The 16,911-nt window shown below is 47.1% G+C and overlaps 1 protein-coding gene across 1 annotated transcript; it reads right to left on the reverse strand.

The window, feature by feature from the left end:
- Nucleotides 1-5,986: 5,986 nt before the first annotated feature.
- On the reverse strand, nt 5,987-7,457 carry LOC145823626 (protein MAINTENANCE OF MERISTEMS-like). Its single transcript, XM_082923111.1, has 4 exons — nt 7,023-7,457; nt 6,733-6,894; nt 6,046-6,639; nt 5,987-6,013 (listed from the first exon to the last, which is right to left on the reverse strand). Exons 1-4 carry the CDS (start codon nt 7,455-7,457, stop codon nt 5,987-5,989), a joined length of 1,218 nt encoding a protein of 405 aa, XP_082779237.1.
- Nucleotides 7,458-16,911: the final 9,454 nt, after the last annotated feature.

Below are 16,911 nucleotides of genomic sequence, written 5' to 3' on the forward strand. Positions count from 1 at the left end.
AAGACGGTTTATTTCTAAATTAACCTTGACTTGTGAACCACTTTTTGGTCTCCTGAAGAAAGGAAAGAAATTTCAATGGGACGGCCGATGTCAAGCAGCTTTTGAGCAGATCAAAGAGTATCTACAAAACCCGCCCGTGTTGTCACCACCAGAGCCGGGGAGACCGTTGATATTATACCTTTCGGTAACTGAGACTACCATGGGCTGCATGCTCGCGCAGGAGTCAGAAGACAAAGTGGAAAGAGCCATCTACTATCTGAGCAAAAAGATGCTGGATTACGAGACCCGCTATACACCGCTGGAGAAGGCTTGTTTGGCCTTGGTATGGGCAACCAGGAAGCTGCGGCACTACCTGTTAGCTCACTCTGTAATGTTGGTTTCGCGTTTGGATCCCGTCAAATATCTCTTCGAGAAACCATCACTTACGGGTAGGCTAGCTCGTTGGCTGCTGTTGCTCTCCGAATTTGATTTGAAGTATGTAACGCGCAAGTCAGTAAAAGGAAGAGCGGTAGCGGAGTTCCTTGCCGACCACCCGGTTGAGGGGGATGAAGTGATTGAGTATCTATTCCCAGATGAAGCCATTCTGCACGTCGAAGATGAAACTTGGACGATGTACTTTGACGGAGCGTCAAACCAGTATGGGTATGGGATAGGGGTGTTGCTGATAGCGCCTGACGATTCTCGTATCCCTTTAGCATTCAAGCTTCGGTTCAAAGTCTCCAACAATGAAGCAGAGTATGAGGCATGTATTGCTGGCCTGGAAGCAGCCCTAGAACTAGGGGCAAGACGGTTGGACGTCATTGGGGACTCGAACCTTGTTGTGTCTCAAGCAAAAGGAGATTGGAAAGCCAAGGAGGAAAGGATGATAATTTACCACCAAGCCTTGGATTTGCTAATTCCTCGGTTTGAGAAGCTAAATTTCATCCACCTCGTAAGAGAGAACAACAGGTTTGCAGATTCACTGGCAACTCTATCTTCTATGATAGACATCCCGTCCGGAGTCCGGATGCGTCCAGTCATTTTTGATCAAAAGTTTACGCCAGCATACGAGTCAATTTCCGCCATAGATGAGGTTCACGACGGCAACCCCTGGTATTACGACATCTGGAACTTCTTGGAAAAGGAGACATATCCACCAGGGGCAAATGCCAAGGATAAGAGGGCCATCAGAAGAATGGCTGCTCAGTTCATTATCTGCGGGGGAAAGCTGTACAAAAGGGGTCATCTGGGAATGCATAAGCTCTGTGTAGAAGCTGAAGAGTCGAAACGCTTGATGGAAGCCATCCATGGGGGGGAGTGCGGTGCACACATGAATGGAGTAATGCTGGCCAGAAAAATCCTTAGACAGGGCTACTACTGGTCAACCATGGAGGAGGATTGTATTAGTTTTGTTCGGCGATGCCACAAGTGTCAAATTCATGCAAACCGCATGAACATCCCGCCGTCAAATCTGTACAACATGACTTCACCATGGCCTTTTTCGGTCTGGGGAATTGATGTGATCGGAGCTGTTACCCCGAAGGGGTCAAACGGGCATGAGTTTATCCTAGTAGCGATAGATTATTTCACAAAGTGGGTCGAGGCCCAATCATACGCGGTGTTGAAGGTGTCGCATGTCGCAAAGTTCATCAGAAACAACATCTGTCGCTACGGGGTGCCAAACGAGATAATTTCAGATAATGGTTCCCACTTCAAGAAAGAAGTGATAGACTTGTTGGAGAAATACAATGTGGCTTTCCATAAGTCATCTACATACCGGCCGCAGACCAACGGAGCGGTTGAGGCCGCCAACAAGAATATCAAGCATATACTGCAAAAGATGGTGGGAACCTACTGGGATTGGCCAGACAAGCTGCCATTTGCTCTGTGGGGCTACAGGACTTCAATCAGAACTTCTACTGGAGCAACTCCATATTCATTGGTCTATGGAATGGAGGCTGTTCTACCCATCGAGATTGAGGTTCCGTCGTTACGAGTATTGGCTGAATGCCAAATAGCCGAAGCAGATTGGCAGCAAAGTAGATTCGAAGAACTCATGCTCTTTGACGAAAGAAGACTGAAAGCACTGTACCACATCCAAGGCTATCAACGCAGAATTGCCCGGGCTTTCAACAAGAAGGTTAAGTCCAGGAATCTAAAAGAAGGAGATTTGGTGCTCAAAGACAACCGAGCTCCCATCCACGACCCAAGGGGCAAGTTCAAACCCAATTGGACTGGTCCTTACATCATCAAAGCTATCTGGTCAGGTGGAGCTGTGGTTCTGATGGATCTAGATGGCTTGGAGTTCTCACAATTGATCAATATGGACAAGTTGAAGAAATACTATCCTTGAGAGGCTCGCTAGGCCGAAAACCCGAAAGGGCGACCTAGGCAAAAGTCAGAGCACAAAAAATTAGAAAATATAAAAACTGAGCTCGCAAGGTTGAAAACCCGCAAAGGCGGCCTTGGCAAAAGTTAGAGCGCAAAAGGAGAGTGAAAATACTCGAGCGAACCTCGGCCTGAACTACGTAAGGCTTGATTCCCATCTTTGGGATACGTAGGCAACTTCACCTTGAAGTTCAGCCATAAACTCTTCCCCGATCAACTCTGTCCATTCTGATCATCTCAGTCATCTTTATCCATCAGCATTTATCGCGATCTCCGGTACAGTGCTGTTCAGACTAGGGGCAACTTTCCGTTGCCGCGACGGTGCAAAGTTACTCAGACTAGGGGCAACTTTCCGTTGCTATGAAGTGCCGCATTGTTCTTCAGACTAGGGGCAACTTTCCAGTTGCAGGGATCTAGGGTTGTGCATCTCAGTGACAGATCTTCGGCGTGTCCAGTTCTGATCCACATCGAAAATAGTTTTGAAAAGTTTTAATAAAAGTTGATTTTGTTCAAATTAATCTTTTTACGACTAAGACCATTTTTGGACCAAAAGCGGAAAACTTTCAGTACCACAACTTTCAATTTCATTGATTCCAAAACTGAGTTCTCCTGCTCTTGCATTATAATCGAGGTTGCTTTTTAGTACATTCATAAAGAAAACTTGAAAATGCTAAATAAGCAATAAATTTGGGGCATAGTTGAATCAAGTATCTCTGCGTCCCCTCCCAGAGCTGGACGAAGCATCTGATGCCAAGCTAGGCCCAACCTGTGCCTCCTCATTGAGCCAATCCAAGCACTCATCGGACAAAGTGCAACTGAAAGTGGAAGCAGGGGCCAGGAGCTCTTTGGTCCTCCATGCTGTGGCATATCGGGCAAGGTGTGCACCCCGGATCGGGAAAGCGGCTGGGTACTCAATCCCCTCCGGTGGGCAGGTCTGATCATGACCAAACTGACGCAGAAACTGGAACGGAAAATAGAATACGCAGTGGGTTAGACCAATCAATTGGATCCCAATCAGCCGAGACATACTATAGCTCATTGCCGGGAGGTTGAGCCAAGGACAATGCCAAGCAATGCCGTCTGCGGACAAATTGCACATCCAATCGAACCACCACCTTTCGTCAAGAGCATTGACTAGGCGCTGCCGAAAGAAGTAGCCTCGAGCTGAATAGGCCGGGCAAGAGTCCACAACCTGCAACTTGTCCATTAACCATACCTAGGGGAGGGATGGAAAATGAGAGAATAAAGAACAGAGAGATGTACGATGAGAGAAAAGTAAGACAAGGGTTTTGTGAGAAAAAACGAGCCTGAGGGTCGAGTGATGTGAGCAAATATATATGTGAGGTCGGGTGGGAAATATTACCTGCAGCAGCAGTGGACTCCCAGCAAACCTAGTCGCCTCCCGGCGATGGACAGAATCTAAGCCCATCAGTGTCTCGGCCAAGGTCATGGCAATACAGCTCTTTCCTTCTCTCAAGCCTTGGGCGACTTCAATCAGGCGAATGCTAGCCCCGCCGAAGCCCGAGGAAAGCAGAAAGTGAGACAACAAACATAAGCAGAGGGCGTGTTGCCGGAAACCCTGCCAATAATGGTTGCTGCGGTCACCAGCGTCGGAAAAACGATGGATCAAGCCGAGGATGTCCAGTTCCCCACTGCAGATCAGAGATCGAGCGTCATGCGCCGTGAGCCCACACATCCGCCCTAAAGCCTGAGCATGGCCAAAACGGAGCTGGGGCAAGATCACTTTAGAGCATTCAGACTCCATCAAAACCTGAAAATCTTCGAAAGTGGGACACATCTCTTGGCCGCCAAAGCTAAAAACGTGCGTCACTGGGTTCCAGAACCTTGCCGCGGCATGGAGAAAAGGGAGATGCAGTGGAGTACGGCTCAGCGTGAATAGTGCATTCAAACCGAAACCCCGGAAGTTCAGCTTTTCCGAACCATCTAGAGAAGAGATCCAAGATGTGAGATTTTCCGCGAGAAACGCCTCCATCTTTGTCTAAAACTAAGATGAAATGAATGTTCCCGAAGTTGAGGCTTTTATAGAAGGAAAAACACTATTCACGGGGACACGTATCAAAAAACCAGCTGGCTGCAGGACTAAGTGGCCGGCCGGCCACTTTTTTTGGCTGGCCAGCCATTTACTTTTTACAAAAATGGCCGGCCAGCTGTCTCTCTCCACAAAATTGGCCGGCCGGCTCCCAAAGATGGCCGGCAATGCTGCAGTGTATCCCTTTGGCCCTGTTTTACCCTTTGAGGGAAAATTCCAAGCATTTCCGTGCAACGGGAGAGTCAAAGGCCTTCATTTCCCTCTGTTTCGGATGCGTCCCAGTGCCCAGATCGTCCGAAGTACACTTTGTTATTGCTGAGTTTTGTTTATCGAGTTGTTGTTTTGATTATCGAGTTGTTGTTTTGCTTATCGAGTTGTTTGTCGAGCGGACGTGTTTCGTGTTTTCGAGTCATTGCGCTCTGTTTAAGCAATCTTTGTTTAAAGTCTTATTTATTTGCGTTGTCAACGTTGTTGCATTTTGCTTATCGAGTTGTAAACTTCCTAAGGTTCTATTATATCTTAGTAGGTTGAGTTGCTTAGTTTGTTGCGTCGGTTCACTACCTGACTTGGTGATTACACAATGCACACTCCCATTCAATTTCATTTTTGTGCAAAATAAATGATGCGATACGATGCTAAAGTTCAAAATACAAACACCTTTTCAAAAGTTGTTTCATTCCATCATGCTTTACAACAAACAAAGGTTCAAGTTTTACAAAAAATAAAACTGCCTAACAATATGCAAAGTGCTACAAACTACTAGCAAAAAGAAAAATAAAGCAGGAAATAGCAACATCAATGTCCTCGGGAGCGGGAACGAGAAGCACTCCTCATCCTCTTCTGCGGGACAACCTCTGCACCGTCATCATCATCTCAGTCGGAGCTGTCATCCTCAGGATCCCCCTCAGCCTCGCCTCTGTTCCCCGAACCAAGACCGGAGCCCCCCTCCTCAGCAGATGTCTCTGACTGACGGTCGGTAGCCTCCTCCTCCTCCTCCTCCTCAGCATCCTCCTCCTCCTCATCAGGCTCCACCTCTACAATGTGAGCCCTGCGTCTGCGGACAGGCCCTCCTCGAGCTCCTCGAAAAGGCCTAGATGGCCCGGCTCCTCGGGAAGGCCCGGATGGCCCCGCCCCCTGAAAAGGCCGGGGTGACCCAACTCCCTGAAAAGGTCCAGATGGCCCAGCTCCCCAAGGAGGCCCAGGTGGCCTGGCCTGCGGCTGACCGGACCATGAAGGCATCTGAAAACAAAGAGTTCAATTCAAATACATCAGTCCAAATATATACATCAGATACAGATACAAGCAAAGGCGACGTGAAGCGGGTGTATGTAAATACAGTGTACAAGTGGGGTGTGTGTCAGATGTGCTCTACACAAGTAGTCTATCGATGCAGTAGAAATCAGCATGTCATCAGAAGTATGATAAATGCCAGAAAACTGAAGGGTACCTGAATGCCCGCGACAGACAACTATGCCTCCCTACGCAGGACCATGCCCTCGAGTGTGGCCACCAGTCCAACCACCTCCTCCATGTACCCTCGCGGTGGCTGCAAATATGAGCTCATAATCATCAATGAACAAAAGAATGTCTAAACATCTGAATGATGAATGAAAAACAGTGGAGCATACCTGCGGTGAGTCAGGATCAATGGCGTATCGATCACTGGGCATCGGAGGCTCTAGCGGGATCGGGGTCGGAGAGATAGCCCCATACTGCCACGCCATCAACTCAGTCGGCATATCTGGCCATCCAGGATGAGGATAAGTAGACGGAACCGGAGGAACCGGTCTACCCCCACCTCTAGATGTACCAGCCCTACTAGTAGAAGGGGCGTCTGCAGCCCGAGCCCGGGCCTGGCCCGAGGATGACATACCGGCAGGCCTCGTCATCGGGGTGCGAGCTCCCGTCAATGGAGGCATCAAATATATGTGACGGTAAGTGGCGTAGTCCCCCTCCTCAAGATATAGTAAAGCATCGCTACCCAGCATAGCGCCGACTACCTCTGAGTAAGAGAGCCTGTCAGCAGTCCGCATACTGACTGGGGGTACTGCGGGAGGATCCTGAGAAAGATACCCCCATACCTGGCGCAGAAAGCGTTCCCCTAGGAACCATGCCCTGCCAACCGGCCCTTCGAGCAGGACCCTATACTGGGAGATGCCCGACCCTCCGGTATACTGAAGTCGGAGACCATCACCCAGGGGCGCCCAAGGCTGCCATGAGATCTGCAGATGATAAATGCATAAACCAATCAGAAATCGGGAATATACAGAGCAAATCAAAGATGAAAATGAAAGGAACTGAAAGTTCTGAAGTACCTCCGAATGCCGCACAGTGTCAAAGTACTGTCGCAGGTAAATGAGGGTCTCTCGGGGTCTCGGCCGGTGCGGGCCCTCGAACACTAGTGAGTATGGGGTCATGGGGAGCCCTGCCACCTCCAACTCTGGGGCCAATGCTGGGAAGTATACATAGACCCATAGCTGAGAAAAGCAGTGCAGAATGTAAGTACGAAATGCTGAGAGCAAAATACAGACTGTAAAAGTGCGCTGTGAGTGCAATGTACAAGGAATGAAAAGCAGAAATGTAAATCAAGGGGACAGAAAAGTACCTCCCAGGCTCTCCAGTAGCCGCCAAGTAAATCTCCCCGCCCGCGGAAGGTCGCGCTCATATAAAAGTAAAGGGTAGCCAGGCCGGCGCCACCCCAGTCATATCGATGGACCTGTGATAGGTCAACCAGAGCGCTCAGCAGGTATAGCCCGACTGTGTTCCCTCTATCGGCGAACAGAGTAGTCCCGAAGAGGAACATAAGGAAACCACGGGCGTACTGCTCCGTCTCCTCAGGAGTCTGGGGCACCATCTCCGCCCGCCGGAAGTGGGAAGAGAACCAAGTGTATCGGACTCTCCCAGAAACCCTGTCAACAGGCGGGCGAGCCCCCAATAGATACATCCAAGCGGCCTCCCACTCGCCCATATCCTCATCATAGGGGATGGGCCAACCTCCTATGTCTAAGCCAGTCAACACAGCGAAATCTAAAGGCGTCATGGTCATGTCCCCGGTAGCAGAGAAATGAAAGGAGTTGGTGGTGTCCCACCATCTCTCTACCAAGGCTGCCATCAGAGTCCTCCTGGCAGAGCAACGGGACAACCCAACGCAGAAAGCCCCGAATCCTGCCAAATCTACCAAATCTCGGACAGCCTCCGGGAGCTCAGCGTACCAGTCCCGTGCGGCGGTGGAACCATACCCCCGTACGCTGCGGGAACCAACCTGCATTCAGAATGAATACATGTGTCAATAATGAAATGGGCTGTGTGCCGATGAAATGAAATGGGCTGTGTGCCGATGAAATGAAATGGGCTGCGTGCCAATGGAATGGAATGGGCTGTGTGCCGATGAAATGAAATAGGCTGTGTGCCAATGAAATGAACTGGGCTGCGTGCCAATGGAATGGGATGGGCTATGTGCCGATGAAGTGAAATAAGCTGCATACAAATAAAATGAAGTAGCCGTGTGTTCAGAAGTGAAGTGTACGAACTGTGTGTTCAGTATAATCAACTTTCAACTAGTGTGGGCTGCGTGTTCACTATTTAACCTGGGCTGCGTGTTCAGAAAATTTTAAGTTTGGGCTGCGTGTTCAACTTTCAATCAGTGTAGGCTGCGTGTTCACTATTCTAACCTGGGCTGCGTGTTCACTATCTAATCTGGGCTGCGTGTTCAGAAAATTTTAAGTTTGGGCTGCGTGTTCAACTTTCAATCAGTGTGGGCTGCGTGTTCACTATCTAATCTGGGCTGCGTGTTCAGAAAATTTTAAGTTTGGGCTGCGTGTTCAACTTTCAATCAGTGTGGGCTGCGTGTTCACTATCTAATCTGGGCTGCGTGTTCAGAAAATTTTAAGTTTGGGCTGCGTGTTCAACTTTCAACTAGCGTGGGCTGCGTGTTCACTATCTAATCTGGGCTGCGTGTTCAGAAAATTTTAAGTTTGGGCTGCGTGTTCAACTTTCAATCAGTGTGGGCTGCGTGTTCACTATCTAATCTGGGCTGCGTGTTCAGAAAATTTTAAGTTTGGGCTGCGTGTTCAACTTTCAATCAGTGTGGGCTGCGTGTTCATTATCTAATCTGGGCTGCGTGTTCAGAAAATTTTAAGTTTGGGCTGCGTGTTCAACTTTCAATCAGTGTGGGCTGCGTGTTCACTATCTAATCTGGGCTGCGTGTTCAGAAAATTTTAAGTTTGGGCTGCGTGTTCAACTTTCAATCAGTGTGGGCTGCGCGTTCACTATCTAATCTGGGCTGCGTGTTCCGAAAATTTGAAGTTTGGGCTGCGTGTTCGAACTTCAACTAGCGTGGGCTGCGTGTTCACTATTTAATCTGGGCTGCGTGTTCAGAAAATTTTAAGTTTGGGCTGCGTGTTTAACTTTCAATCAGTGTGGGCTGCGTGTTCACTATCTAATCTGGGCTGCGTGTTCAGAAAATTTTAAGTTTGGGCTGCGTGTTCAACTTTCAATCAGTATGGGCTGCGTGTTCACTATCTAATCTGGGCTGCGTGTTCAGAAAATTGTAAGTTTGGGCTGCGTGTTCAACTTTCAATCAGTGTGGGCTGCGTGTTCACTATCTAATCTGGGCTGCGTGTTCAGAAAATTTTAAGTTTGGGCTGCGTGTTCAACTTTCAATCAGTGTGGGCTGCGTGTTCACTATCTAATCTGGGCTGCGTGTTCAGAAAATTCTAAGTTTGGGCTGCGTGTTCAAATTTCAATCAGTGTGGGCTGCGTGTTCACGATTCTAACCTGGGCTGCGTGTTCAGAAAATTTGAAGTTTGGGCTGCGTGTTCGAATTTCAATTAGCGTGGGTTGTGTGTTCACTATTCTAGTCTGGGCTGTGTGTTCAGAAAATGTAAAGTGTGGGCTGTGTGTTCACTTTCGAATTCGGGCTGTGTGTTCGACAAAGCGGTGTTTGAGCCGTGTGACCACCTCTTAACTAATGTGTACTGTGCGTTCGCAATTAATTAATGAGCCGAGTGTTCAGATATTCGAGTGTTTAAAATACACGTTCAGGATGCAAGCAAAGTACTATGTCGTACGCTAAACTGCGTGTTCAAGCATGGCAAAGGTGCGAAATGTACGAAAAATATAGAAAATGAAGTAAATACCTCTCGGGCCTCATGAGAGAGGTGATGCTCTGGCTCTCGGAGAAGCAGATCCCCGGGCGCTCGCTCGTCAAAGCTAGTGAAGTGACGGAAGACGGCACGAGGGAGGACGTGTGCTGGCGGATTGTACCTCCCGGGAATAAAAGGTCGGGTCCTCGGGGGTAGAGTCATAGGATCAAAATCGTCTCCGGCACCTGGAAAGCCTCCGCCGTGGGGAGAATTGCCTGCCATTTTCAAAGAATCTGCAAAAGGAGCAAAAATGAGCGAAAATGAGCCAAAATTGGAAAAAGTCAACAAAAGTCAACTCTCGGGAAATGAAAAAGTCAACAAAAGTCAACTCCCGAGAAAATCTTCCAAATATTGAGACAAACTTACCTCAAGTGGCGAAAATGAGAAAAGAAGCTCCGAAACCGAAATTTAATCGCTTCAAAGTGTTTGAAACTGAATGTTTTTGCGGAAACAATTTGCGTGGGGCGTTGGAAAACGCGTATAAAACTCAGATCTGGAGAAGAAAGTGGTGTAGAAGGTGAGAAAGGGGAAGATCTCGGCTGCCTTATATAGGCTCAAGGTCTTGGTTGAAGGAGCATAAAGAAAGAAGGTAAAAAGACCAAAGTGCCCCCGGATTCGGGCAGATGGCCGGCCGGCCACATTTACTAGCCGGCCAGCCATTTCCTTTTTGGAAAACCGGCCGGCCAGCCTTTTACTTTATGGAAAACCGGTCGGTGGCCTTCCCTTGGGAAGATAAACGGCCGGCCATGTCCCTCACAGGCTCACCTAGCTCCCTGCAAATTTTGAGGAAGATTGGAGTTCTCGGGACCCGAAAAAGTTCAAGAAAAGTACACTTCCGGTCGCGAAATTGCTCCGTCGGAACTTCGGCTTCGAGATCTGACATGTGCCTCATCATCATTCATCAAAATCAAAGTGTATCCTTTTTGAATGAGTTGTAGCCCTTCTGGGAAGCGGATCGGAGGCCGTGATCGAGTTACCTTCGCCGAAACATGCATTTCCGTACTCGTTATTTCATGACAAACGGGCACCCTGATTCATGCTCGTTTCGCACTATCATGCACATAACTTGCATTCTCATGAGCATACCTGCATTAACGTGCACATTTCTTGATATTGGCATACCTCTATGCTTGAGCATGCGTTGTCATGAATGTTCCACTCTTGCATTGCGATGCATTCACTCGCCGGCACTGCGTGTGTCGAACTTTCAGAATCACATTAAATATATGTTGGTAGCATATTGTACTTGTTGCAATTTCTCTCTTTTACAGGCACGATATTGTATGTACGGTTCAATTGAGGCTGGTGCGACCAGACGAATCGCGCAGGTATCGTATCTTCTCCGTGTGAGACGTGGCGGGGATTGAATAATCCTCTGCATTTCTTAACTGCATGAAATGTAGTTGTTGCTTTGCATTCTTGCTTAAAACTGTTGCATCTATTTGCGAATATTTGCCTCATTACAGCTTGCTGCATTCGCATGATCATGAGTGATGACCGGCTTCGCGTAGCGTATAAGTCCAACTTTCAAAATCGGCTTCGCGTAGCGTATAAGTCCAATCTTCAAAATCTTTTTGCATATCATTTGCATTTTGCCCCTGCCTGCGGGCATGCCTGCGGGCACATCTCTGTTTACTTTGTACGTTTGTCTAAGTCTTCGGCCTTGTCAAAAATGGGTCGTCTCTGGGCTTTGACATTCACTCCCGTCACTTGTGACTTCCGAGTTCTGTCAAAGAGGGGCAACTGTAGACACCCCATTTTTGACCGACCTTAAGACTCAGATGTCACTGATTGAGCGCTTGGTGATGTTGCATAATGTGCTCGTTCAGAAGTTTCAGAGTTGCGGCCGTGAGCCCTGCCTCCGGACTTCCGAACCCTCTTTTGTGCTTTGCCTCGGTTTGCGAACCAGGCTCGGTTTTTTTTGTTTCTTTTCCTGAGGGAAGGGAGAGGTCCCGTAGACCATCTCCCAATGTCCGTAGGCTACATTTTGTGGTGGTAGGCCATTTTGCCCATTTCGGAGTCCGGTTTCCGATTTTTCGGGATCGTTGGCCGTGTGCCTCGGTTCGGGACCGCCTAACCATCTCCGTTTGTTCTGATTTTTGGCATACATCTTATTTAATCCCTTTTGAGGGACACTGGGGTCTGAGAAACCCACTTCGTAGCCGAATGCCACTTTCGGTGCTTAACAGCCCATTTTCGGGACCTCGAACTGCGCGTTTTGGTCCCCGAGCATTCGTTTTGCAACGGTTTTCGTTCATTTTTGGCAGGTACCTCTGTTTTATCACCGGGGAGGTCACTGAAGGGTGAAAGGCCAGTAATTGTTGCAGCAACCAGTTATACATCCTCCGATGCCCTCCGGCGCCCGTTTTTCACACTTCCGGGCTAATGTTGAACCCCTTGGACCCACATTCTTGAACTTTCAACCACATATTTGTGATGTACACACTTGGGAGGATCCTAAAAAGTGGTGGCCGGCCATTAATTCAATTTGACCCTTTTGAACCCCTCCTTTCGAGCTAATGTTGAACACCTTGGACCCACTTTCTTGAACTTTCAACCACATATTTGTGATGTACACACATGGGAGGACCCTAAAAATTGGTGGCCGGCCAGTAATTCCACCTGACCCTTTTGAACCCCTCTTTCCGGGCTAATGTTGAACCCCTTGGACCCACATTCTTGAACTTTGAACCACATATTTGTGATGTACACACATGGGAGGACATCATCATGTGGTGGCCAGCCACTAAATCTGCTTGACCCTTTTGACCCCTAGCCGGCCGGCTAGGGGGTGTGGCCGGCCGGCCACCTGCAGCAAAAGTAACTGGCCGACCGAGATCCTTGCACTGTTCACTTTACAGCTGTAGAGCTTTATCCCTCAGAAAATATCAATATCCGGGGGATATTTTGTGGGGGAAAGTTGCCCTCCTTTTCCCCCACCTTTGCACCCCCTTTTTTTCCCTTATAACCAGCAAGCCATATCATATGTTGGGGGTTAGAAAAAATTGTCTTCAAGCTTCCATAGACAAATCCCTCTCTATCCCTCTCATTTCCTAAAAAACTTCCAAGTCCCTAATTACCATTTCTTCTACACCACCAAGCTCTACCATCACCACTTCATTTCCAGCAACAAGGAGAGCTTCTCAAAGGCTAAAGGAGCTGCAAATTGGTCCAAGAAGCAACAAAAGCTTTAGTCTTCAAGGGTGAGTAACATTTCTCCTCTTTTGACCCTTTTTCTTGATCCATTTGTAAGCCCTATATGCTTTTTGTTTCAAGCTCCGGCCCTAACTGAAAGGGGCCCTCTTTTGAGCTCATCTTCACTTTTCATTAAGGGCTCAACCCTGTTTGAGCCCTCCATGATGCACTTGCTTCATTGATCCTCTTATGTGTCATAATCTTGCATGCTATTTTTGGCCCATGAGTAATCTGTTTTTGAGCATGTTGTAAACTGATATTAGGCTTATTTTGAGCCCCTCTTCAACATTGAAGAAGGGATCAACACCATTTGGGACTTCCATATTGTACTTACCTTTATACTCCCCTTTTGGTCCCATTTTTGCATGCAATGGCAGCCTACCATGCTTTTGTTTTTGGCCATTTTACAGTTCTGAAAAAGTGCTTATTTTGGTCCATTCTTCATGTTTCATTTAGGTCCTTTCATGGTTTGGGACCTCCATATGCCATTTCATGTTATATCTCTCTTTTATTCCCCATTCTTGCATGTTTTGTTAGCCTACCATGTTTTTGTTTTTGGCCATTTTACAGGCCTAGAGATAATCTTATTTTGGCCTATACTTCATGTTTCATTAACATTTTTTTCCTGTTTGGTGATTATTTTGTATACTTCATGTTATAGCACCTTTTGAGCCTCAATCTTGTCCCTTTTTTTAGCATGTTTGTATACTGATTTTGAGGCAGCCATAAACTGCAAATGTGCATATTTTTTGTCCCTCTTCAGTGTTGTAGAAGGGAATTTTTCAGTTTGGATTTTTCTTATATCACTTGCTTCATTACCCCTCTCTTGGCCCCTATTCTTGCATACCATTTTTGCCCTACCTATGCTTGCTGTTTGGCCATGTTTATAACTGTGAAAGTGCCTTTTTTGGGACTGACTAGCTTCTGTCTTTGCATTACATGTCCATATTGTGCATGTTTGGCATAGCTATAGGCCATTTCGGGTGCCTAAATTCGCATTTCGGGACAATTCCATGCATTTAGTGTCATTTCGCCTCATTTCGGGACTGTTTTCCCCCATATTTTAGTGCTGAAATTCAATTAGAATGATTGCTTTCACATTCTCATGTCATTTGCATCGCATTCTGCCATTGCCTCGGTTTGCGTGCCCGTGTGCACGTATTTCGAGGCACTTCATTTTCATCCATCGGCATCCTATGTGAGTGTGGTTGAGGCTCACTCATGTTGGTATAAACCCATATCACATTCTCATGTCATTTGCATCGCATTCTGCCATTGCCTCGGTTTGCGTGCCCGTGTGCACGTATTTCGAGGCACTTCATTTTCATCCATCGGCATCCTATGTGAGTGTGGCTGAGGCTCACTCATGTTGGTATAAGCCCATATCACATTCTCATGTCATTTGCATCGCATTCTGCCATTGCCTCGGTTTGCGTGCCCGTGTGCACGTATTTCGAGGCACTTCATTTTCATCCATCGGCATCCTATGTGAGTGTGGCTGAGGCTCACTCATGTTGGTATAAGCCCATATCACATTCTCATGTCATTTGCATCGCATTCTATCATCGCCTCGGTTTGCGTGTCCGTGTGCACGCATTTCGAGGCACTTCATTTTCATCCATCGGCATCCTATGTGAGTGTGGCTGAGGCTCACTCATGTTGGTATAAGCCCATATCACATTCTCATGTCATTTGCATCGCATTCTGCCATTGTCTCGGTTTGCGTGTCCGTGTGCACGTATTTCGAGGCACTTCATTTTCATCCATCGGCATCCTATGTGAGTGTGGCTGAGGCTCACTCATGTTGGTATAAACCCATATCACATTCTCATGTCATTTGCATCGCATTCTGCCATTGTCTCGGTTTGCGTGCCCGTGTGCACGTATTTCGAGGCACTTCATTTTCATCCATCGGCATCCTATGTGAGTGTGGCTGAGGCTCACTCATGTTGGTATAAGCCCATATCACATTCTCATGTCATTTGCATCGCATTCTGCCATTGCCTCGCTTTGCGTGCCCGTGTGCACGTATTTCGAGGCACTTCATTTTCATCCATCGGCATCCTATGTGAGTGTGGCTGAGGCTCACTCATGTTGGTATAAGCCCATATCACATGCTCATGTCATTTGCATCGCATTCTATCATTGCCTCGGTTTGCGTGCCCGTGTGCACGCATTTCGAGGCACTTCATTTTCATCCATCGGCATCCTATGTGAGTGTGGCTGAGGCTCTCTCATGTTGGTGTAAGCCCATCTCATATTTCCATGCCATTGCATTGCGTATGCCATTGCCTCGGTTTGCGTGCCCGTGTGCACGCATTTCGAGGCACTTCATTTTCATCTATCGACCTCTTATGTGAGTGTGGCTGAGGCTCTCTCATGTTGGTGTAAGCCCATCTCATATTTCCATGCCATTGCATTGCATATGCCATTGCCTCGGTTTGCGTGTCCGTGTGCACGCATTTCGAGGCACTTCATTTTCATCTATCGGCCTCTTATGTGAGTGTGGCTGAGGCTCTCTCATGTTAGTATAAGTCCATGTTGCATTCTATATGTCATTTCCATGCCATTGCATTACGTATGCCATTGCCTCGGTTTGCGTGCCCGTGTGCACGCATTTCGAGGCACTTCATTTTCATCTATCGGCCTCTTATGTGAGTGTGGCTGAGGCTCTCTCATGTTAGTATAAGTCCATGTTGCATTCTATATGCCATTTTAGCCATATTGCATTGCGTATGTTATTTTCTCGGTTTGCGTGCTCGTGTGCACGCATTTCGAGGCATCTCATTTTCATAGCATGGTGCATACTAGGTTGTATCTTAGATTATATTCTGTCATTTTCTCAGTTTGCGTGCCCGTGTGCACGCATTTCGAGGCATCTCACTTTCATAGCATGGTGTATGTTAGGATTGCATCTTAGTTGCATGTCATGCATATTGCATCGTGTTCGGGATAGGAGTTAGTCCGGGCACGGGAAACGAGGTGCATTTCGTACTCCGAGTGACGGAATGTGTCTCAATTTCCCAGTCACCGACACTCCGGATCATCCGTGATGGAGTTAGGTTTTGTTGTGTTTTCATCCTACATTAAATTGTGCAATTCGACTCCTCGGCCATCATGCTTCGGTATGCGTGATTGGTGGCACGAGGATCGAGGCATGCATATATTTGTGAAATACACTGCTATGCCCCTTTCCTGCTCTCTGTTGCAGCAAAATCAGGAATCAGCAATTTTTCGGGACTTGGCACGCTTTCCAAGAATAACTGTAAAACATAGGCTAATCGGGGCATCTCGGTGGATTTCCGCGCAAGACAACCCGGACATGCATTATCCATCAGAAGCAAGGCAATCCCTAGCTTGCATGTCAGTTTTATTTATTTTCTTAGTTAATTCATTAATTAATTAGGAATTTGTATATTACTTGGACTGTAATATTCGGACTGTAATATTCTTTCATTCGGGACTGTATTATTTATTCGGACCCTCCGAGCGAGGGCAATGCTGTAATAAGTGTGGGTGAGTGTGATGTATGTCTTCCAACCCCACGTCTTTCTTCCCTTTTATTTACCTGCTTATGATGGTTAGATTAGGGCATATTTCAATTAGCATACAGTATGATGGCATGTTTGCATTCATTCATCTGTTTCGCATGCACCGGGCTCGGCGCATCATACTAACTGTATTGTACTTTCAATTCCAAATTGAATACATGTTAGTTGTAGCATTCCATATGCCATGTTTAGAATAGCCGAGCCTGCTATAGTTTGCATTCTTGCATGTGTTGCATTAAGCATTTCTGTATACTTAGGTTTCATGCATGATTTCTAATGAGTTTCTGTTTTGGCTTGGAGTACCCGGTAAGTTTTATGCTTTAGCATCCTTGCATGCGTGTGAGTGACTGCCATGAATAGCATGCTTACCATGAGGCTATGTGCTTATATGATATAACTGCCTGAATGCCTGTGGGTGAAGGTTGGGTTATCTGAATTGGAATAAATCATCAAATGTTTCAAACCTACCTGCGGGTAGCAAACCATTTTCAAAAAATGAACATAAAATGTTTTGTTCCAATTCAGGCGATCCAGTCTATACTTGTATGCTGTGCGCATCACATAGTAACCTAGGCTAATAACTGGAATAAGAACTCACAATGTT

This window comes from Camellia sinensis, chromosome 4, assembly GCF_055761805.1.
Source record: "Camellia sinensis isolate YWXY chromosome 4, ASM5576180v1, whole genome shotgun sequence".
Taxonomy (NCBI): Eukaryota; Viridiplantae; Streptophyta; class Magnoliopsida; order Ericales; family Theaceae; genus Camellia; species Camellia sinensis.

Coding starts and splice junctions, on each gene's coding strand:
- LOC145823626 (XM_082923111.1), bottom strand. CDS start 7,457: ATGACGCCTTTAGATTTCGCTGTGTTGACTGGCTTAGACATAGGAGGT. Junction 6,895..7,022: donor GCTACTGGAGAGCCTGGGAG/GTACTTTTCTGT, acceptor TGCTTTTCTCAG/CTATGGGTCTATGTATACTT. Junction 6,640..6,732: donor ACACTGTGCGGCATTCGGAG/GTACTTCAGAAC, acceptor TATCATCTGCAG/ATCTCATGGCAGCCTTGGGC.